Source organism: Ochotona princeps, chromosome 4 (assembly GCF_030435755.1).
Source record: "Ochotona princeps isolate mOchPri1 chromosome 4, mOchPri1.hap1, whole genome shotgun sequence".
NCBI classification, from domain to species: Eukaryota; Metazoa; Chordata; class Mammalia; order Lagomorpha; family Ochotonidae; genus Ochotona; species Ochotona princeps.
This window is the reverse complement of record NC_080835.1, coordinates 6,049,583-6,072,638: the sequence shown is the minus strand read 5'-3', so window position 1 is coordinate 6,072,638 and position 23,056 is coordinate 6,049,583. Positions and strand designations below refer to the sequence as shown.

At 56.5% G+C, this 23,056-nt stretch overlaps 1 protein-coding gene and 1 pseudogene across 2 annotated transcripts; one reads left to right on the top strand and one right to left on the bottom strand.

The window, feature by feature from the left end:
• Positions 1 to 8,035: 8,035 nt before the first annotated feature.
• LOC101535805 (small ribosomal subunit protein uS5-like) lies at positions 8,036 to 9,970 on the bottom strand (annotated as a pseudogene).
• Positions 8,566 to 21,091, top strand: NAA40 (N-alpha-acetyltransferase 40, NatD catalytic subunit). 2 transcript variants are annotated; one of them, XM_058662879.1, is made up of 8 exons: positions 8,566 to 8,674; positions 17,254 to 17,349; positions 17,997 to 18,049; positions 19,752 to 19,847; positions 19,927 to 20,085; positions 20,160 to 20,243; positions 20,502 to 20,579; positions 20,706 to 21,091. In XM_058662879.1, exons 2-8 carry the CDS (start codon positions 17,311 to 17,313, stop codon positions 20,845 to 20,847), a joined length of 651 nt encoding a protein of 216 aa, XP_058518862.1. In that variant the 5' UTR covers positions 8,566 to 8,674; positions 17,254 to 17,310; the 3' UTR covers positions 20,848 to 21,091. The 2 variants fall into 2 exon arrangements, with proteins under 2 accessions (XP_058518862.1, XP_058518861.1); XM_058662878.1 differs by lacking the exon at positions 8,566 to 8,674 and adding an exon at positions 9,744 to 9,974.
• The last annotated feature ends 1,965 nt before the right edge of the window (positions 21,092 to 23,056 follow it).

Below are 23,056 nucleotides of genomic sequence, written 5' to 3'. Positions count from 1 at the left end.
ATCACAGGCGTGTGAAGGTCCTGCCACACCATAAGAACAGAGCCCCAACATGAGGAGGGGGAGCCACAGCTGCCTGATGTGGCGAGCAGGAGGTGCAGTTGGCAGAAGCTTGGGCTCCAGGGCTGGCTTGTGCACAGCGCTGCTGGTACACTGCCTGTGGGTCCAGACAGTGTGGCCGCTGGGTTTCCCCTGAAGGGGCAATCACAGCACCGGCCGTTGCGGCCACTTGGGGAGTGAATCTTCGGACGGAAGATCTTTCCTCTCTGTCTCTCCTCCTCTCTGTATATCTGCCTTTCCAATGAAATAATAAATAAATCTTGAAAAAAATAGATTTTGAGAAAAAAAGAGAGAGAGAAAGGAAGGAAAGAAGAAAGGGAGGGAGAGACCAGGGTGTTGGAGACCCAGAGGCCAAGGACAGAAAGACGCTTTTCAGAAGTGACAGTGGAGGCAGGGCCAGATGCAGCCGGAAAGATAAGCCTGGGACACAGGAGCAGGGTCAGAGCTGGGCAGACTGGCCAGGGGGCTGGGAGGGTCAGGGAGGGGGCAGGGCAGAGTCCAGGCTATGGGGCTCTGCTGGTGACTGACAGGGACACGTGGGAGTAGACACAGAATAGGAAGGTTCTTTTTTTTTTAAAGATTTATTTATTTTATTACAAAGTCAGATATACAGAGAGGAGGAGAGAGAGAAGAAGATCTTCCGTCTGATGATTCACTCCCCAAGTGAGCGCAACGGCCGGTGCTGTGCCGATCTGAAGCCGGGAACCAGGAACCTCTCCCAGGTCTCCCACGTGGGTGCAGGGTCCCAAGGCTTTGAGCCGTCTTCGACTGCTTTCCCAGGCCACAAGCAGGGAGCTGGATGGGAAGTGGAACTGCCAGGATTAGAACCGGTGCCCATATGGGATCCCGGAGCATTCAAGGCGAGGACTTTAGCTGCTAGGCCACGCCGCCGGGCCCAGGAAGGTTCTTTCCAGAAGCTTCTGAGAATAGGCAGGAGGCAGTGAGGGCAGCGTTGAGGCAGGGAGGGGGAGCCATGGTAAGGAGGGACTCCGAGGGGCCCTGGGGAGAGAGGTTGGCCAGCCATGTGAGTGGGGGAAGTTGCCTGCAGTGGAGTGGGGCAGATTGCAGGAGGAGGGTGCCTTCTGGGGAGCCAGGGGCCTGCCATGTGCCAACTGTGGCTCCTCCTGCCCCCCACCAATGACCCTCAGGGGTGGGATTGGCTCTCCAGCCAGTCTGCGAAGCCCATGGCAGCCCTATGTCCGGCTGAGCCAAACAGTGCAAGCTTAGTGGCTGGGAGCTTAGTGGCTGAGGGGAGCGTATTCCCAGGGAAGAGAGGAACAGGGGGTTAGGAAGCCAGTGGGACGAGAAGCCTCTGTTGGGGCAGGTGCCTGGTGGGGATGGTGGAGGGTAGATGGAAGAGCCACTCAAGTAGGTTCCCATTAACGGGCATGCCATGTGGTGGTGCTACCTGAGCCCCCTATCCCAGGGGGCCTGGGCAAAGCCCTGTCCTACTCCCCATGCAGCTTACTGCTGAAGCACCTGGGAGGCAGGTGTGCGGCCCAAGCACTTGGATCCCTACCATCCACGGGGGACACCTGGACGCAGTTCTGGGCTCCTGGCTTCAGCCTGGCCCTATACCTGGCTCATGTGGGTATTCAGTGTGATTCACTTACACATATTATTCTGCCTTTCAAATAACACCTGCCAAAAAATGTTATAGGAGATAGAATTTTTAAATTTAGGGTTTATTTTTGTTAGAAGCACAGAGTTGCAGAGAAAGACAACAATCTTCCATCTGCTGGTTCACTGCCCAAATGATGGCAACGGCTGGAGCTCAATTGATCCAAAGCCAGGCGTTAGGAGCTTCTGGGTCTCCCATGCGGGTTCAGGGTCCCAAAGGCCATCCTCGACTGCTTTCCAATGTCGTTATCAGGGAGCTGCATGGGAAGCAGGGCCACCGGGATTAGAACTGGTGCCCATATGGGATCCCAATACATGCAAGATGAGGACTTCAGTGGCTAGGCTCCTGCACTGAACCCGTGTTTATCTTTTGAAGAGTTTATTTATTGAAAAGAAGATAACAGAAAGAGAGAAAGAGATCTTTCACCTGCTAGTTCATTGCCCTGAGGGTCAGGACGGCCCGGCAGCCTGGGGCCCATGGGAGTGGTAGGCTCAGTGGTGGCAAGCAGATGAGGAAGCCATGCCAGGGTCAGGTGTGCTGGGACTAGGGTTGAGACCAGCCCCACACCTCACCTTGCCCATCCCCTCACGCTCCCTACTTCCTCCATAAACCCAGTTTCCCTGCTGGAAAAGCAGGCTCCTAGGGGCCCGCTGCCCACCCCGGCTGCCATCTCTGCTGCTCTCACCTCGCTCCCCAGCCCACGGCATGCTAGGCTGCTTTGCTTCTTTCTGAGTAGGACAGGTGGCCAATCACCTGCGTTCCCTGCCCAGGGCGACTTCCAGCACAGCTCCAGTGCAAGCACTTGGCTTTACAAAGCAACTTGAACTTGACCTGGCCACAGTGGAATTCCCCATTCCCCCAATCCTGCTCCTTCCTCAGAAGCCACCTGAGATGTTCCGGGGTCCCAGTCTACACCTGGATCGACAGTGTCCTGAGTCTCTTCCTTCTCTCCCACCTCCACGTCCACTTGGCCAGTACTGCTACCTCTGCCTGCAGTGGGATTCACAGCAGGTAGACCTCTCCCAACCACGCCCTCCCACCATCACGCCCTCCCGTGGCCACACCTCTCCCGCGACCACGCCCCAGAGGCCACACCTCTCTCATGGCCACTCCCTCCAGTGGCCACGCCCTCCAGTAGCCACGCCTCTCCCCTGGTGCTGAAGCCTCTCTGACAGCAATGGTCTCTGTTCCGCCCTTCCTTTGTCCTCGCCCCGCCCCCCAGGGTGTCTAAATCCACGGAAGCCAGTCAGCTGCTCCTAGCTCATCCTCTTGCTGAAAAGCAGCCCTTTCACCTTCTCTGTCCACTTTCCTGTCTGCATTGACCGTTCAAGGAATCTATATCAGTTAATATTTGGGGACCTCAGAGAGTATTATGAAGATACAAAGCAAGACAAAATTACCTTGGTGCAAAGCGTTTTTGAAAACCAGGCGGTGTGGCCTAGCGGCTAAAGTCCTCGCCTTGAACGCCCTGGGATCCCATATGGGCGCCGGTTCTTGTCCCAACTGCTGTACTTCCCATCCAGATCCCTGCTTGTGGCCTGGGAAAGCAGCTGAGGATGGCCCAAAGCCTTGGGATCCTGTACCCATGAAGGAGACCCAGAAAAAACTTCCGGCTCCTGGCTTCAGATCAGCTCAGCTCTGGCTGTTGCGGCCATTTGGGGAGTGAATCATTGGATGGAAGATCTTCCTCTTTGTCTCTCCTCCTCTGTATATCTGACTTTCCAAAAAACAAACAAACAAACAAAAACCTAAGAAAAAGAGAACCATGCATATGAGGGAAAAGAATAGGGTGGGTGTTCGTGGCCTAACAGCTGAGGTCCCCCATTGGGGGCCCACATTCTGTAGTGGAGTGGTCTGGTTTGAGTCCCGCACCCACTGTCCCCCAGCCAGTCCTGCTAATGCACACCTCGGGAGCCAGGAGGTGACAGCGTAAGTACTTGGGTGCCTATGAAGGAGACCCAGATACAGTTCTGAGCTCCTGATGTTGGCTTGCCCCAGTCCTAACTGTTGCAAAAATTTGGGAAATGAACCAAGAGATAGAGGACCTCTGTTTTCCTGCCTTTCAAATGATGCAGAAATAAAAATTTGAAGAAAAACATTTTTAAAAGTTCTTTTTTTATACATTTTATTATTATTTTATAGTACAGTTTCATATTCCCTTATCCCCTCCCCAGTTCCCGCCCCCCCAGTCCCTCTACATCATTACTAACATATAGTTCTTCATACTCAGTCATATGTCCATCATTGTGGGCATGGACAATGGCAGACAGTCCAGAATCCTATTGTCAAGATATACCAAACAGTTTCATTGTAAGTCCATCTTTGTCTGGAAGCGGAAATGCATACCACACTATATCCTCACATCTGAATGTTAGTCTCCATTTCACAGCTACTGTACATCCCCTTAAATGAAAAGTCATGTTTCAAAATCAACAATAGAAAGAAAAGAGGAAATTTACAATGCCATGAAACTAAATGACATGCTACTAGATATGACAGTCTCCATTACACAACTACTGTACATCCCCTTAAATGAAAAGTCATGATACAAAATCAACAAATAGAAATTTACAATGCCTAAAGTGAAATGACATGTTACTAGATATGACAGTCTCCATTACACAGCTACTATACATCCCCTTAAATAAAGAGCCACAAAACAAAATCAACAGGAAGAAAAAAGAAATTAACAACACCAAGAAGTTAAATAACATGCTATTAAATGACTAATGTGTAGCTGAAGAAATGAAAATCAAGAACCTTCTTTTTTTTTTTTAAGATTTATTCATTTTATTACAAAGTCAGATATACAGAGGAGGAGAGACAGAGAGGAAGATCTTCCGTCCGATGATTCACTCCCCAAGTGAGCCGCAACGGGCAGTGCGCGCCGGAACCAGGAACCTCTTCCGGGTCTCCCACGCGGGTGGAGGGTCCCAAAGCTTTGGGCCGTCCTCGACTGCTTTCCCAGGCCACAAGCAGGGAGCTGGATGGGAAGTGGAACTGCCAGGATTAGAACCGGCGCCCATATGGGATCCCGGGGCATTCAAGGCGAGGACTTTAGCCGCTAGGCCATGCCGCCGGGCCCAAAATCAAAAACCTTCTTGAAGAAAATGATGCTACTGTATGATATACGAGTCATTGAATGATTTAATCAGAAGGAAGTGTTTTGAAGAGATGAAACTAACAGAGAATAACAAAACCCATGTGATATAGTTTCCGCTAATCTTTGTTGAAGTGTGTCTCCTCCAGACAATAAGCAGATGGGTTTTGTTTTTTAATCCAGTGTACTACTCTATGATGTTTGATTGAGCTTAAGCCATTTACATCCAGAGTTTAATATACATGGGTGTTACGTTGGTCCTGTCATTTTAGCAATGGGTTGTTCATTGGTTTAGTCTTCTGTTGTCATTTTACTGGGATGTTCTTCCCGTTTGCCTTTGGTTTTGGTAGGTGCTATTCCTCTTCTCTGCCAAGAGAACATCTTGAAGTATCATTTGTAGGGCAGGTTTGGAAGAGGCAAATTCTTTTAGCTTTTCTTTACTGTGGAAGAATTTTATTTCATTTTCAAAGACAAAAGAAAGATTTGCTGGATATGTTATCCTGGGCCGAAAATTTTTTTCTTTTAGAATCTGAAATATGTCACTCCATTCTCTTCTTGCCTGTAGAGTTTCCTGTGAGAGATCTCCTGTGAGCTTAATTGGCTTTCCTTTATATGTCAATTGATTTTTTTTCACATGCACATTTAAGGATCTTTTCCTTATGTTCAATTGAAGAGAGCTTGATTATCATATGTCGTGATGAAGATCGCTTTTGGTCAAGCCTGTTGGGAGTTCTGTGCCCCTCCTGGAACTTGTTTCCCAATTCTTTCTCCACATTAGGGAAATTTTCCTTTATTATTTCATTAAATACATTTGCAAACTCAGCTTCTCTTTCTGCACCTTCTGGGACTCCCATAACTCTTAGATTTGGCCTCTTAATAGTGTCTTTCAATTCTTGAATACTTTTTTTGGCCTGATCCAGCTCTGCTTCCAGCTTTTTGTTTGCTTCCCCCTGGTGACAGGAAATACCTTCCAATTCTGAGATTCTTTCTTCTGCTTGCTTCATTCTATTTTGGAGCCTCTCCACTGTACTCTTAATTTGCTCTACTGTGTTCTTAATTTCTGATATACCAACCTTGATTTGCTTTATTGCTTCCTTAAATTCTTTGAACTCTTGCATGAGCTTCTCATTGTTGATCAGAATCTTTAAAATGAGTCTTATGGATTCTGTGTGCCCCATTTTCTCGATGTCTTCCTCAGTTAACTCTGAGATTGGCATAGAGTTTTGCTCCCTTGCAGGAGAGTTTTCGGCAATATTCATTGTGCCTTTGTCTCTTCTTTTGCTCTTGATCATTGTACTTCTGGTTAGCAGAGTCTTCTCCTTGGGGTAGGTTTCTAAGCTGTGTCACCCACAGGGCTACAATGCGATTTTACTTATTGCAGTTGGTACACAACTTTTCTTGCAGTCACTTGTGCCACAACCTCCAGCAAGTTGCAGGTCTGGGTTCTTATGTCAGATTTCCACTGTGGTCTCCACAGCCCCAGCTCTTGGCTCACCACTCACCACCTCCTGTGATACTGTGGTGAGGCTGCACCATTGTCTTGCAACCTTTCTCCCACTTCCGGTTGGAGCAGGTCCCAGGATTAGAGAGACACCAGGTGTCCTATATAATTAGGTTGTTGTTTGGGCCCGGCGGCGTGGCCTAGCGGCTAAAGTCCTCGCCTTGAATGCCCCGGGATCCCATATGGGCGCCGGTTCTAATCCCAGCAGCTCCACTTCCCATCCAGCTCCCTGCTTGTGGCCTGGGAAAGCAGTTGAGGACGGCCCAATGCATTGGGACCCTGCACCCGCGTGGGAGACCTGGAAGAGGTTCCAGGTTCCCGGCTTCGGATCGGCGCGCATCAGCCCGTTGCGGCTCACTTGGGGAGTGAATCATTGGACGGAAGATCTTCCTCTCTGTCTCTCCTCTGTATATATCTGGCTGTAATAAAATGAATAAATCTTTAAAAAAAAAAATAATTAGGTTGTTGGTGGCGCTGATCTTGTCGGAACCTGTTGGACATTAGGTCTGGGTGCCACACGGACCTATTTTGAAACGCACGATGACACAGTCAGTATTATTTTCCTGAGGGACCAGTGCAATCTCGGACCTCAGCAAGTTATCGTGAGATCAGCACATGCGCAGTTCACTGTTGTCCCCTGCAGTCCCAAAGCTATTGCCACAGTGCCCAAAATGGTGCCTGCCGTACAACCACTAAGGTTCTTGATTTTCCGGCCGTCAGATCTGAGGGCTATCCCAGACCTGCCCTGAGTGGAACCCGTAGAATGCCACGTCGTTGCAGTTCACCCAGTCAGAAATGAGCTCACTCCCAGCTCAGCGCATGCTCAGTCCTCTCCCTCGCCCTTTCCTCCTTACGCAAAATGGCGCCCAATTCAGCTCAAGGGTGCTGACTGGACTGTGAAATGCACTCTGTTCCCGCACTGCCCGTCTGAGATCTGCTGCTCTGTGTCTCTGCTCCTGGTCAAGTCAAACGGACCAGCAGAACGGACAGTTCTTTGTCTGGGTTCACCACCCGAGCTCCCAGTGAAAGTCTCTTCCCACCTGGTTGCTGGTGGAGTTCTGGCTGCTGTGGAGTTCAGACTGCCGTGCTGGAGTATCAGTCTCTGCAACACCACACCGTTGTGTCTGCTGCTTTCCTGTGTCTGTCAGTCTCCAGGTACCCCTCTGCTGTTGTTCTGTCCTTTCCTATTTCCTGAAGTATGTCCTCTCTGCTTCATCCTGGTTAAATGTTTTTCCGTCTGTATAAACGTGTCCTTACCCTATTCCGCCATCTTGATTCTCCATTTTAAAAGTTCTTGAAAAATGTGCATTATGAAAAAATATTGCATAGGGGCCAGTACTGTGGCCTGTTGGGTTGAACTTCCATCTGCAGTGCCGGCATCCCACATGGCCCTGGTTTCTGCTCTCTGACCCAGCTCCCTGCTTCTGGCCTGGGAGAAGCAGTGGCAAGCCCAAGCACTTGGGCCCCTGCCACTCCGAGGGGAAACCCGGAGGAAGCTCCTGGGTCCTGGCTCCGGCCAGGACCTGAGTGCTGTGGCCATTCAGGGAGTGAACAGACAAGTACAGCACTTTCTCTTTCTCCATCCTTCCCTCTCTGTAAACTGTGGCTTTCCAATAAATAATAATTAAAGAAAAAGTATGTAAGGATTTAAACTGCTTTGCACCAAAATAAACTTAATTCTCTTGCAAGGTGAGAATTTAGTCACTGAGCCATTGTGCCATGCCCAAACTTATTTTTTCTTTCAGGTCAAATTGCTTTATTGTCCTTGTGTAGAAAAGTAGGTGGTAGCCACAGCAGGCCTGGGTCCTCTGATCGGACACACCGGTGTGCGTCTTCACCAGGTGGTCTGTGAATTCCTGGTAGGAAGACTTGGTGAACACGGTCTCCTTCCAGAGGTCAGGGGTCAGGTAACTGTAAATCTTGGAGATGGCGTCAAAGTGGCCTTGGCGAACTTGCCCATGGTGGCGGTGCACCCATTGGCGGAGGTGTAGCAGTTGTCAATGCCATTCATCAAGAGCAGCTTCTTGGGCACCAGGGGTGCCACAGGGTGTGGGACTCAGGCGTACCAGCACCGAACTGCATGTCCTGTCGCCTTGTATGGCACCATGTGGGGTTGGTCGACCTTGTTCTCCCCAGTAGCCTCGGCCCACCGGCAGGATGGACGGCTCAGCCAGGATGACAGTGCCTGGATGGCCGTGGCCACCTCCTTGGAGCACTTGACGCCCAGGCCTGCGTGGCCATTGTAGTGCCTGATGGCGACGAAGGCCTTGAAGCCGAGGTGCCTGCCGGGCTTCATCTACTTCCACACCAGCCAGATCTCCAGCGTCTCGTCCTTGAGGAGCACACCCAGGAAGAAGTTGATGAGCTCAGAGTCCTTGATGGGCAGCGAGAACAGGTAGATCTCCTCCAGGGACTGTATCTTCATGTCCTTCACCAGGCAGCCCCGTTTGGTGACGGGGATCCATCCATTCCTTGTCCTCGGCCTTGCCATGGTGCATTCCAAGGCCTTGGCCCCGCAGCCCGCTTCCGAAGCCTCGGCGGAAGCCCCCAGGGTACTAAGTGCTAAAGATGGGATAAGGAGCATAACCCAGCAAAGGGCAGGGCGCTGCTGTGGCAGGGTTTCCTCTTTCCTTGTGGGAGACTGGGGGAAGGCATTTGGCCTGGCACGCACCCCTTGGGACAGTGCCTTGGCTCAAGTCCCAGTGTCGCTCTGACTTCCTGTGCATCCTGGGAGCCAGCACGTACCGATGCCAAGAGCTGAGCACCTGCCACCTGGGGACCCTGTGAGGAGGGAGCCGCTGGGTGGAGCAGCCGCGTCTTTAAGGAGCTCTACTGTCAGGAAAGAGTCGTTGTAACAGCCAAGGGAGCACGCTGAGGTCTTCCGGGAGATCCGGGGAGGGGTTTGCACGCTGCACCGCCTCCCCAGGTGACTCCGGGGCAGGTCACATGGAGGTTAAACTCTGCTTAGTTAGGGTAAAGATCAACAGGAATGTGGCGCAAGTCCCCTAGAGGACTCACTTGTTTTTAACAGCGCTATTAGTTCTCAACTGTCACCCAGCCGCCTCCCTCTGAAAAAACCCTCACGTTTCTGGCGGCGGCGACGCGTCTCGGGGTTCAGCCCCGCACGGGGGGCGGGGCAGAGAATGAATGGAGGGGGCCTGGAAGGTGGGAACAAGGAGAAGTAACAGGACTGCGGGAAGCAAAAGCACTTGCGGAGCCGACAGCTGGAAGGTGCGACCGCTTCCCAAGCCTCCGCTGTGTCCCCGAAGGGGTTGGTATTTCAGAGCGGGGGTCGTCTGCGACTTCTGGTCCGGCGGCTCCGAGCCAGGAAGACGCTGCCATCCTCTCCACCGCCCAAGCCGGCCTACCGGCGCCCGGCCGTTGCCATAGCTCCATGACGCCGCGGCGAGGGGGCGTGGCCACACGTCATTGCCGGCGCGACATTGCTCTTGCGGACCCTCGGGCGCTCCACCTGCGCGCCGTGTCGCGCTCGCCGCCCCCCGTCCCCGTTTCTGCGCCGGCGCGGTGCCCTCCGGGATCTCGGGGAGCCCGCGAGGCGCATGCGCGTGCCCGGGCCCGCCGCCCCGCGCTCGCCGCCGCCGCCGCCGCCTGAGCCGGAGCCGCCGTTGCCTCCTCCCTGCCGGAGAGTGTGAAGGAGGGGCCGAGGGCCGAGGGCCGCCGCCGCCGCCATGGGGGTGAGTGCGGCTGAGAGAGGAGACGGCGGGTCTGGGGGCGCCCCTCGCTACCCTCACCCCCGTCCGCCTCATTGTTCCTGGAACACCCCCTCATGTGACCCTGACCCCCTCCGCCTCACGTGACCCGCAGCCCCCCACATGACCCGACTCCCCCTTTCTAAGGTGCTCCACTTTGGCCTTAGCCCTGGAATCGTCCCCCGGGGAGCCCCCGGCGTAGCAACCCGCTTGTTGGCCCGTTACCGGCTTCCCCGCGCGGGCACGGAGGTTGTCGCCCCCATTCCTGCCCTGGTCACCCGTCCTCTGCCGGCCAGGCCAGCCGTGGACGCCCCAAGATAAGGAAGCACTCGGCCAAGGTCACCGGGGTCCCCCCTGAACCCTCCTGGGTTAAGAACCCCCTGTCTCCCACCCCGTTACTGCTACGGGGGGAGGGGGCCAAGGGCATCCCTGGCCGCGGCTATGGCTGGGGGATCCCTGGGAGGGACTCGGGGTTGTTCCTGGTCCTTGTCCTGCAGGTGGCTTTGCAAGGGAGAAGATGGGGGAGCACCCTCCTTACCCCACGGTTGCCCTTCTCTGGCATGTGCTGATAAACGGTTGGGCAGAGCGGTTGGCATGTGCCTGTGGGTCACCTCAGGTCAGAGGGGCCTGTCCCTCGCTGCCAGGGGCTTGATCCGTGTGTATCTGCTAGGGGCGCGTCCTAGGGAGGCTGGACTTTGGACCAAGGGAGGAGGCCTGGGGTCTGGGGGTGCCAAGCTCAGCCCTGGGGGGCAGAGGAATGGATGAGGTGAGGGCTGAAGGGAGGCAGGTGGCTGCTATCATTTTGGCCTGGAGTGCAGCCTGGCTTTTAGACCTCTGAAATAGAAGGGCGCTATTTTTAACCTGCTGGACTTGTCCCTGCCGTTACTAACCCAGATTTTTCTTTTGCTCCACCTCAAGTATCTGTTGACTGAGCACATGAACCTAGTGGACACTTGACCCCTGTCACAACAGGCACTGGGGCGTGGGCACTGAGCAGGCAGGTCTGGGATGGGGTGCTGCAGGCGCTGGCTCCCCCGCTGATGCTGATTGTGGGGGACAGTGGTGCTGGCTTCCCGTGCCCGTGTACGGAGGCTGGGATCGCAGTCTTAGCGCCTGACTTGGGTCTGGCCCGACCCTGTGGGCATTTGGGGGGGTGAACCAATGACCTGGAGAAAAATGAAGAAATCACCGTGTTTGACCAGGGATTGGGGTGCTGTGTACCTCACAGGGAGAAGCCCATCTCCCCACACCCAGCTGCTGTTTGCAGTGAGGCCTGTATGGCCAGCTGGCATTGGTCACTGTACCCAGAATAAAAGCCGGGCGCCTCCGGCCACTCTGTTGTACGCTTGCTGGCCGAGCTGAACTAGCAGGCCCAGAGTTGCTGCGATTCTTGGTCCTTTGAGCCCCTGTCTTGCCCTTCAGACCTGCCCATGGCATCACAGACCATCCTTGTATCATTTCTGCCTCACGCACAACTGGCAGCCAAGAGCCAGAGCTGGCACCTCGGACATCCCAGTCAGATGGGCCTGAGCCGCCGGACCACCCTCGGCGGGGTCCCTGCTCTGCATGTCACCCAGTGCCCGAGAGAGAGCAGCTTCAGAGGCAGCACTCCTTCGGGGGCCTGGCACCCCACCGCCTCGTGGGGGCTGTGCGTTGAGAGTCGGGTGTGTACTTGTGTGAAAGTAGGCATGTGTCAGGTTAGGACGTGGATTACCGTCTGTTTTCACAAAAACCAGGTTCATTTGGGCCTCTGGATGTTGTGAAGGGTGGAGGCATGGATGTGGCAAATGTTTTCAAGGCTTATTTATTATTTTTTATTGAAAAGGCAATTTATAATGGGCACCGGTTCTAATCCTGGCAGCCCCACTTCCCATCCAGCTCCCTGCTTGTGGCTTGGGAAAGCAGTCGAGGATGGCCCAAAGCTTTGGGACCCCTGCACCCGTGTGGGAGACCTGGAGGAAGTTTCTGACTCCTGGCTTCTGATCGGCACAGCACCGACAATTGCAGTCACTTGGGGAGTGAATCATCGGACGGAAGATCTTCTTCTCTGTCTCTCCTCCTCTCTGTATGTCTAACTTTGCAATAAAAAAATAAATCTTAAAAAAAAAAAGGCAACTTACAGAGAGGAGAGACAGAAAGATCTATTTGCTGGTCTACTCAAATGGCTGCAACAGCCAGAGCTGAGCTGATCTGAAGCCAGGAGCTTCTGCTGGGTGGGCAGGCAGGCAGACAGGGAGAGAGGTGGATGTAGTGTGTGGGCAGGCAGGTGGACGTGGAGAGAGGTGGATGTAGTGTGTGGGCAGGTGGATGTGGAGAGAGGTGGATGTAGTGGGTGGGCAGGTGGATGTGGAGAGGTGGATGTAGTGGGTGGGCAGGTGGATGTGGAGAGAGGTGGATGTAGTGGGGGGCAGGTGGATGTGGAGAGAGGTGGATGTAGTGGGTGGGCAGGTGGATGTGGAGAGAGGTGGATGTAGTGGGTGGGCAGGTGGATGTGGAGAGAGGTGGATGTAGTGTGTGGGCAGGTGGATGTGGAGAGAGGTGGATGTAGTGTGTGGGCAGGTGGATGTGGAGAGAGGTGGATGTAGTGGGTGGGCAGGTGGATGTGGAGAGAGGTGGATGTAGTGTGTGGGCAGGTGGATGTGGAGAGAGGTGGATGTAGTGGGTGGGCAGGTGGATGTGGAGAGAGGTGGATGTAGTGGGTGGGCAGGTGGATGTGGAGAGAGGTGGATGTAGTGGGTGGGCAGGTGGATGTGGAGAGGTGGATGTAGTGGGTGGGCAGGTGGATGTGGAGAGAGGTGGATGTAGTGGGTGGGCAGGTGGATGTGGAGAGAGGTGGATGTAGTGTGTGGGCAGGTGGATGTGGAGAGAGGTGGATGTAGTGTGTGGGCAGGTGGATGTGGAGAGAGGTGGATGTAGTGTGTGGGCAGGTGGACGTGGAGAGAGGTGGATGTAGTGTGTGGGCAGGTGGATGTGGAGAGAGGTGGATGTAGTGGGTGGGCAGGTGGATGTGGAGAGAGGTGGATGTAGTGTGTGGGCAGGTGGATGTGGAGAGAGGTGGACGTAGTGGGTGGGCAGGTGGATGTGGAGAGGTGGATGTAGTGGGTGGGCAGGTGGATGTGGAGAGAGGTGGATGTAGTGGGTGGGCAGGTAGGTGGACGTGGAGAGAGGTGGATGTAGTGGTGGGCAGGTGGATGTGGAGAGAGGTGGATGTAGTGGGTGGGCAGGTGGATGTGGAGAGGTGGATGTAGTGGGTGGGCAGGTGGATGTGGAGAGAGGTGGATGTAGTGGGTGGGCAGGTGGATGTGGAGAGAGGTGGATGTAGTGGGGGGCAGGTAGGTGGACGTGGAGAGAGGTGGATGTAGTGGGTGGGCAGGTGGATGTGGAGAGAGGTGGATGTAGTGGGTGGGCAGGTGGATGTGGAGAGAGGTGGATGTAGTGTGTGGGCAGGTGGATGTGGAGAGAGGTGGATGTAGTGGGTGGGTGGGCAGGTGGACGTGGAGAGAGGTGGATGTAGTGGGTGGGCAGGTGGATGTGGAGAGAGGTGGATGTAGTGGGTGGGCAGGTGGATGTGGAGAGGTGGATGTAGTGGGTGGGCAGGTGGATGTGGAGAGAGGTGGATGTAGTGTGTGGGCAGGTGGATGTGGAGAGAGGTGGATGTAGTGGGTGGGCAGGTGGATGTGGAGAGGTGGATGTAGTGGGTGGGCAGGTAGATGTGGAGAGAGGTGGATGTAGTGGGTGGGCAGGTGGATGTGGAGAGGTGGATGTAGTGGGTGGGCAGGTGGATGTGGAGAGAGGTGGATGTAGTGGGGGGCAGGTAGGTGGACGTGGAGAGAGGTGGATGTAGTGGGTGGGCAGGCAGGTGGACGTGGAGAGAGGTGGATGTAGTGGGTGGGCAGGTGGATGTGGAGAGAGGTGGATGTAGTGGGTGGGCAGGTGGATGTGGAGAGGTGGATGTAGTGGGTGGGCAGGTAGATGTGGAGAGAGGTGGATGTAGTGGGTGGGCAGGTGGATGTGGAGAGGTGGATGTAGTGGGTGGGCAGGTGGATGTGGAGAGAGGTGGATGTAGTGGGTGGGCAGGTGGATGTGGAGAGAGGTGGATGTAGTGGGTGGGCAGGTGGATGTGGAGAGGTGGATGTAGTGGGTGGGCAGGTGGATGTGGAGAGGTGGATGTAGTGGGTGGGCAGGTGGATGTGGAGAGAGGTGGATGTAGTGGGGGGCAGGTGGACGTGGAGAGAGGTGGATGTAGTGGGTGGGCAGGTAGGTGGACGTGGAGAGAGGTGGATGTAGTGGGTGGGCAGGTGGATGTGGAGAGAGGTGGATGTAGTGGGGGGCAGGTAGGTGGACGTGGAGAGAGGTGGATGTAGTGGGTGGGCAGGTGGATGTGGAGAGGTGGATGTAGTGGGTGGGTGGGCAGGTGGATGTGGAGAGAGGTGGATGTAGTGGGTGGGCAGGTGGATGTGGAGAGAGGTGGATGTAGTGGGTGGGCAGGTGGATGTGGAGAGGTGGATGTAGTGGGTGGGTGGGCAGGTGGATGTGGAGAGAGGTGGATGTAGTGGGTGGGCAGGTGGATGTGGAGAGAGGTGGATGTAGTGGGTGGGCAGGTGGATGTGGAGAGAGGTGGATGTAGTGGGTGGGCAGGTGGATGTGGAGAGAGGTGGATGTAGTGGGGGGCAGGTGGATGTGGAGAGAGGTGGATGTAGTGGGGGGCAGGTAGGTGGACGTGGAGAGAGGTGGATGTAGTGGGTGGGCAGGTGGATGTGGAGAGGTGGATGTAGTGGGTGGGTGAGCAGGTGGACGTGGAGAGAGGTGGATGTAGTGGGTGGGCAGGTGGATGTGGAGAGAGGTGGGTGTAGTAGGTGGGTGAGCAGGTGGACGTGGAGAGAGGTGGATGCGACGGGCAGGTGGGTATAGTGGGCAGGTGGACACAGCAGGTGGGCAGGCAGATGTGTGGGCAGGTGGATGTGGCGGGCAGGTGGACGTGTGAGCAGGTTGATATAGCAGACAAGTGGCGGGTGGGTGGGTAGACATGTGGGCAGGTGGCGGGTGTGTGGGTAGTAGACGTGGGGGCAGGCGGCCTCTGAGAACTCTGCCTGTACCCTGTGTCCCGGGACCCTGCTATGTCTGCTCAGATATCTCTCCAGGGAATTGGGTGCACGTGCCTCGCTGGGTCACAAGGATGGAAACAGGTCAGGGGTCCTGTAATGTGCAGTGGCTCCCTGTACCTAGGTCAGCACCGCAAAAAGGGGGTTGTTTTTCCTTTTTTGAAAATTTGGCAGAGGGCCTGGTGCTGTGGCCTCGTGGCTAAAGTCCCCGCCTTGCATGCCCGGGATCCCATATGGGCACCGGTTCTAATCCCAGCAGCTCCACTTCCCGTCCAGCTCCATGCTTGTGGCCTGGAAAGGCAGTCGAGGACGCCCAAAGCCTTGGGACCCTGCACCCGTGTGGGAGACCTGGAGACCTTATATATATCTATATTTTTAAGATTTTATTTTTATTGGAAAGTCATATATACAGAGGAGGAGAGACAAGAAGATCTTCCATCCGATGGTTCACTTCCCAAGTGACCACATGGCTGGAGCTGAGCCAATCAGAAGCCAGGAGCCAGGAGCTCTTCCTGGTCTCCCATGCGGGTGAAGGGTCCCAATACATTGGGCCATCCTCGACTGCTTTCCCAGGCCACAAGCAGAGAGCTGGTCGGAAGTGGGGCTGCCGGGATTAGAACCTGCATCCATATGGGATCTCCGGCATGCAAGGTGAGGACTTTAACCACTATGCTATCGCGCCGAGCCCAAAAAATAAATAAATCTTGAAAAAAAAAAAGATTTGGCAGAGAGACAGAGAGCTTTGGTCTTGTGGTTCACTCATCAGATGTCCATGGTTACTGGGCAAGGCCAGAACCAGGAGCCCCGACAGAGCTCCATCCTGGTCTCATGTGTGGCAGACCTCAAGCGCTTGAGCTGGCATCCCTGCTGCCTCCCAGGAGGCGTGCTGGCGGGCAGCTGGAATTTGTGGCAGACCTGGGACTCGGCCAGGCTGCCTGTGCGGGATCGCACGTCCTACATGGCAGACATCTGTAGCACGCATACTTCATGCACAGGAGAACATAGCAGTTTGTCCCCCCAGAGTCCAGGGTCTGTTACTGTCACCCTCATTTTGTGAGTGAGGAGGCCAAGGGGTTGGCTGAGGAGGGAGAAAGTGACTTCCTGCAGACCCGGGCCAGCAACCAGTGGCTGAAGGCAGGACCTGAGACTGTAGCCCAGCTGCACCCCAGCTCTCTGCTGCTCCAGGGGCCCCTTGTGGGAGCTGCGGGGCCACTGTGAGCGTCCTGGGGGCCCTGCGAGCTTGCTGCCCCTTGTAACTAGGACAGCTTTCCTGGAGCCCATAGGGCCTGCTTTATGCAGCAGTAGTTGGTGGTTATGTGCGGGCGCTCAGCCCGCTCGGGGGGACCGCCAGCAGGAGTGTGTCACCAGGAGCACCCGTCGCTTGCTTGCAGGGGAGGCCTTTGAGGACCCAGGCCTTCCCTGGGCAGCTCAAGGGCTGGAGTCCCCAGGCCAGAGGCCTTCACAGTGGGGTGCAGGCCTGGAGGTCCGAGCAAGGCCTGGCACCCCGCACAGCTCAGAAGACAGACCCCTGGAGGTGTGGGGGAGCCCTGGCGAGTGTGTGGTAGTGTTGTCCCTTCCCGTTAGCCTGTCAGCGCTAGAGGGACAAGCAGGGGCAGGCTTGGACCAGGTCAGGTGGAGCCCAGGGCCTAGACCTGCTCCGCGCATCACCCTGTTTTTTTACAGGATAGGAAGTGCTTCTTCTGGCCCTGTGAGGACCACGATAGCCTCAGTGCAGGAGCTGGTCTGCGTGCACCTTGGCCCTGAGCCTTGGGCAGCACGCGCGTCCTGGGCTGAACCCCCGGGAACCTTGGCTCTGGCCCCGTTGCCTGAATATGCTGTGGCTTTGGGGACTGGCATATTCAGCATATTCAGCCCAGTGTGCCCAGCTCCCTTCGAGACAGCAGAAGATGCTGGCTGCAAAGGCCACCCTGACTGAGAGGGGGCTGGTGGGAATTTCCTGGGCCTTGCAGGGACCAGCCATGCTGCAGGCCCTGGCTCTTGCTGGTCCTCCCAAGGACCAGGAGTCTGGCAGCCAGTCCACCTCCTTGAAGAGCAGGGCTCCCTGCCGGGAAGTGGCAGGACCTGCTGTGTTGGGCCTCTTCCCCTGCACTTCCTCAAAGTCAAGTCTTTGGTCGGCCACAGCTTGCTTCTCCTTGTTGCAGAGAAAGTCGAGCAAAGCGAAGGAGAAGAAGCAGAAGCGGCTGGAGGAGCGAGCAGCCATGGATGCTGTGTGTGCCAAAGTGGACGCGGCCAACAGGGTGACTTCCTCCTGCCCAGCCCCCGCCTCCCGAACCTGCCTGGGGTTTCATTCAGCTGCCTCTGGCGCCACCCTGTGGCAGGACTGTGGTACTCCCCACCCATGCTTGTGCTCCTGCTGGGAGAGCCAGCTGGGAGGACCTGGGCAGTGGTGACCCTTAGGGGAGGGACTGCTGCCCAAGAGGATCTGGAGTAGTTTTCACTGGGACCCTGCGTGTGGGAGGAAGGCCCGTGATAAAGTGTGCTGTATGGCTTTCTCATGCTTTTCCTTCACCCATTGCCCTGATCTTCAAGGGGCCGTGGTCATCCAAAGCAGGTGTGGGTCACCTGTGAGTCTTGGAGCAGCCTGACAGGCATGGCTCACCCTCCCTGGCCATCCTATGCCGTGTTTGTCATTCCTGTAGCTGGCTCATGGAAGACACTGTACACGTGGGAGGGTATGGCTCGGTGCCTGCCCTGCTACGGGCAGTGTTTGGCAAGGGCAGGTGAGATGCGGCTCTCGGTGGTGCGAGGCAGGCCACGGGGCCCCTCTCCATCTCTGTGCTGGGAGCAGGTGTCCTGCCCACAGACCATTCGGGTGATGCCAGGAGCCCACCCCCTTGGGGGTCCCCACGCCACGTATCTGCTACTGCTCGCCTTCCCTCCCCAGCTTGGAGACCCCCTGGAAGCCTTTCCAGTGTTCAAGAAATACGACCGCAATGGGTGAGTCGCAGACTGACCTGGCACCCCTGGCGGTGAAACAGCCTTTCTCTTCCTGTGGTCACAGAGGCTCCCGCTAGGGACATGCCCAAGGGTGGCACTCGTCTCCTGGGACAACACTGCCAGGGTTGCCCCGTTGTGTGCATGAGCAAGGTTCCCTAGGGGCTGGCATGTCCACTGCTCGGCCGGGACATCCAGGCTGTCCAGTGCGCTCTCCCTGTGTGTTCAGCATTGCCATGAACTTGTCGCGGCTGTGGGCTGGGTTCCTGAACACACTGCGACTCAGCTGTGGTGTGCTGGGCTTCGGGAAGAACAGTATGTCTGTGCTATGGATTCAGTTGCAGCCGGGCCTCTTGTTATCTGTACCGTGACGAATGACTTGCTCCGCTCTTGGTTAGAACAGACGGCAGTGGCTAACTAGAGTAGCTTCAGAAAGAGGCGAGGAAGTCAGTCAGGTTTTGTGTCACAGCACATCGGGCTGGTGCTTGGAATGACTGTCCCACCCTGGAATGCCGGCTCTTGTCCCAGCTGCTCCACTGCTCTCCCAGCTTCCTCGGGCTGCTTTGCCCTGGAGGCAGAGTCAGTAGTCGCAGGCTGGGCACCTAGCTGCCCTTGGCCTCAGACTGGGTCTGCTGGCAGCTGTGGTCCCTCTCCCACGTGCTGTGAATTCAGATTAGTGAAAGATCTGTGCCCGAATACCAAGCTTTTCTTGTTCAGTTGTTTTTCTGTTTGTTAAGGGCCAGTATGGTGGTTTAACACCTTAAGCCTGTAACCCTGTATCCCTTATGGGCACCAGTTGAAGTGTTTGGTGTTTTGTTTTTAGATTTTTTTATTACTTGGAAGGCAGAGCTTGGGAGAGAGCAAGTATGCAAATTTCTTTCTGTTGGATCACCTCTCAATGGCCAGAGCTGTGCCGATCCTAAGCCAGGAGCCAGGAGCTTCTTCTGCATCCCCCACGTGGGTACAGGGTCCCAAGGCTTTGGACCATCCTCTGCTGCTTTCCCAGGCCACAAGCAGGGAGTTGAAAGGGAAGTGGAGCAGCCAGGGCACGAACTGGTGCCCATATGGGCTGCTGGCACCACAGGCAGAAGCTTTACACATTGCACTGCAGTGCTGGCCACCCTGTTTTGTCCTTTCTGAAAATATGTTCTGTTTGTGAACTGGATTTCTTTTGAGCTGTTCCATCGACTTTGCAGGAAACAAGAATCCCCCATCCTTGCACCCGGGCCTCCTGTAGAGTGGGGTGCTCATGATCCCGTGGGAGCGCATGTGCTCAGAAGGGGCTCGTGTCAGCCGTATTACCCTTCTGAGCCCCTGCCAAGCTGCTGTTAGACCAAGGTAGTTTGGGTTTATGTTAGCACAAAGGGGCATGGATGTGGGCGCCTGGAGCCCAGCCACCTGGCAGAGCTTGGCTGCAGGTGGAGGGGCAAGGCCCAGTGGAGCAGGAGAGGCGCCTGAGGGCAAAGCTGGTGGCCAGGAATGTTTGGGAGCCAGTACAAAGGAGAGATCCAGCGGGGAGCAGGCATTGGGCTTAGTCGGTGTGCACCCCTGGCCTGTGGGCTGGGCTGGTGGGCTGGGCCTGCAGGCCTTCCCCCCTGCCAGGCCCCTTCTCTCGTTAGGTGTGGGCCTGGCTCTTCCCACAGCTAACGTGTACCTGGTGGGCACCGCCCTGCTCCCTGTTTCTGAGTGCCTCTTGTCCTCACAGCTTGAATGTCTCCATCGAGTGCAAGCGAGTGTCTGGGCTAGAGCCAGCCACCGTGGACTGGGCCTTCGACCTGACCAAAACCAACATGCAGACCATGTAAGCATGCCCCAGGCACTGCGCCCCAGCTGCCTCTGCAGCCTGGCTCCCACCCGCCTGACTGCCCCCACCTCCCCAGGTATGAGCACAGCGAGTGGGGCTGGAAGGACCGGGAGAAGCGGGAGGAGATGACGGATGACCGAGCCTGGTACCTCATCGCTTGGGAAAACAACTCGGTCCCCGTTGCCTTTTCTCACTTCCGGTTTGATGTCGAGTGCGGGGACGAAGTCCTGTACTGGTAGGCACTGGGACACCCTGCCTGGTGGCACGCAGCCCTCCCTGTCTGCTCACTGGGCTGCTTGCTCCCTGCAGCTACGAAGTGCAGTTGGAGAGCAAGGTGCGGCGGAAAGGCCTGGGCAAGTTCCTCCTCCAGATCCTGCAGCTCCTGGCCAACAGGTGAGGGCCACCTGCTGGCAGGGCGGGCCCTGACTCACCTGCCATCTGCTGCCCACCGCGCCTCCTTGGCAGGGAGGTCTGCAGCTCCGGGCTGGGCGTGTTCCACACTGCACAGTGCTCATCTGTGCCCCTTTACCAGGACTGCAGGGGGGAGCAGGAGAACCCGTGGGGTGACTCCCGGGGAGACGCAGGAGGGCCGCCTGGGGTAGGGCAGGCCGTGCCGGGCCACCTGTGAGGTGCTTGCTCTGTCCTCCTCAGCACACAGATGAAAAAGGTGATGCTGACAGTGTTTAAGCACAACCACGGCGCCTATCAGTTCTTCAGGGAAGCCATGCAGTAAGGAGCGGGGCTGGGGTCAGGGAGTGGGCGGCTGCCACCGCGCTGTGCTGCTGGGCCTGGGGAGCCCGGAAGTGGGGTGGGAGGCCTTCGGCTGTTTGCAGCCCCCTCCTTCTCCTGCCACAGGTTTGAGATCGATGACTCCTCCCCTAGCATGTCCGGTTGCTGTGGGGAAGATTGCTCCTATGAGATCCTCAGCCGGAGGACCAAGTTTGGGGACAGCCAGCACTCCCACCCAGGAGGGCACTATGGAGGCTGCTGCCACTGAGTCCTGAGGGCCACCCGCGGGCCGGAGCGCTCTCTCCTAGGGCCCGTCCTCTCCCCTGCGCCCACGCTGCTTGCCAGGTGCCTGCTGAGCTTCAGCCTCAGTCCTGCCCAGGCCAGCTGGCTCCCCAAGAACACAGAACCTGGGGAGAAGTGACCCCGACCACCTCTCCCTCTGCACGAAGAGCAGGACGTCGTGGGTAGGAGAGCTGGGGGCCTGGAACGGCGCGGCACTTGTCCCAGCTCAGATCTCGGCTACCGCCCCAAGGCTGGGCTCCCAAGGTGACACACAGACACACCCAGCTGCCGTGCTCACTGACCCTCGAAGGGAGCCGGCTCAGCCTGGAGGATGGACGCACGGGGGCGCTCCTGCCCAGCCGGCTGCGGGAGGAGGTCCCTCTCCTCTCTGCTGTTGGGGTGAGAGGCCCTGGGAGCGAGCAGCAAGTGAGGGTGGGGTGTGGGGCTTGGGGTGCTTAGCTGCTGTCAGCTCTGCGTACTCTGCCCCTCCCGCTCCCACTCCACATACCTCTGATCTTAGTCTCAGGGGAAGCAGCATCAGGGAGCCCTCCTCTTCCCCCGGAAAAGCCCCTCCTGTGTGGGTGATGCCCTCTCCCATCTTTTGGTGCTGACAGCTCTGGGGGGTGTGATGTGCCTCCCCAACCCCACACCTGTTCCTCGGGAGCCCCCAGCCAGCAGCAGGCCGCCTGTCTGTGCCCCCCAGCTTCGCCCCTCGCTGCCTCAGGCACTAGTGCCGTGCCCACATCCCCGCCGGTCACACTCAGTCCAGGACCACAGTGGGTGCCCCTGGCTCCCTGGAGTCCCTGTGTGGCAGCCGGAGCTGGGTGCTGGCCTGGAGTACACCCCTTCTTCACCCCACCCCGCCTTCTCATTTCCCCAGCCATTGATCCTGGTCCAGGGAGAAGTCCCAGCACCTCCCCTTGGCCTGTCTGCTGTGGGGTCGGGGCTGGGGGGCACTGCAGGTGTCCTGTGGGTCCAACTTACACGTCACCTCTGCCCTGACTGCCCCTGCCCTGGATTACCGGCCAGGCGGGGCCTGGCACCCCTGAGCACTGTGGGGTTGGATGCTGCAGGCCAGGGCCTCACAGCTTCCCTCGGGGAGGCTGGGCCACCCGTGCCCAGCCTGCTGGCTCCCAGGGCCTGTCCCCAAGTGTGCCCGCCAGAGCCGTCAAGGGGGCGGATGGGCTCCCCAAGGGTCCCAAGAGGACAGAGCGTGGTAGGAGGTTGACCTCTGACCCCTGTCCCAAAGGATAGGAATAATATTTATTGTCTCAGATCATGGGTTTCTGATACCTCCCACTCCCGGGGGCGGACAGTAGGCCCCAGTGTAAATTCCACACGTGGTGAGTGTGTGTCGGTCACTGGACGTCTAGCACCCGGGTGCTAGGCCCTCGCTCTGCCCCTCCAGCCTCTGCAGGCCCAGTCCTTGGCAACAGGGAAGGGGGCAGGGGTCCCTCTGCTGTGGCTCAGCAGATGGCTCACACACCCTTCTCTGCTTCTCCTGACCTGGGTTCTGAGGGATGCCACAGGCCCTTCAAGTCTGGTTGTGGGGCGCAGTGTTTTGTTGGGGGACATGTTGAATTCTTTCAGGTGTTGTTTTAGTTCTGTCCACCCTATTTCAGGTTATTCTGTTGGTGTTGAATGTGTGTCTGACATGTTGGCTTTTTTTTTTAAATATATATATATACATATACCCTTTCTGGTTTTCTAGAAAACTCTTGGAAGGCAGAGTCCTCCTGGATATTTTCTTTAATGTTTTGTTACCACTGGAATCAAAGGGGGAACAGTAACCCCTGTATCTGTCACAAATAAAAGACACTTTGCTCAGCTGCTGGGTGACTTCCATGCCAGGGCACCACAGGCGGTGTGGGCTCCAGGAAGCCCTTAGCTGGGAGACCCCTGGCTGGCAGGCCCGGAAGCCTGCAGGCATGAGGACGGCTGGACGGGCAGCCGGGGGGTGCATGGAGACCTCGGGTGTACAAGTGCTGCTTCCTGGCCCCCTGGGTGGAGCTCATGGCGACCTCTCCTGGCTGCAAGCTCCACGTGCTGGGTCATTCCCCAGGCGGCCACAGTCGCTGGCGTTGAGCCTGCTCTGAGCCAAGAGTTTCTTCCAGGTCTCCCCCATGGGTGCAGAGGCCCAGGCACATGGGCCATCTTCACCGCTTTCCCAGGCATTAGCAGGGAGCAGCCAGGAC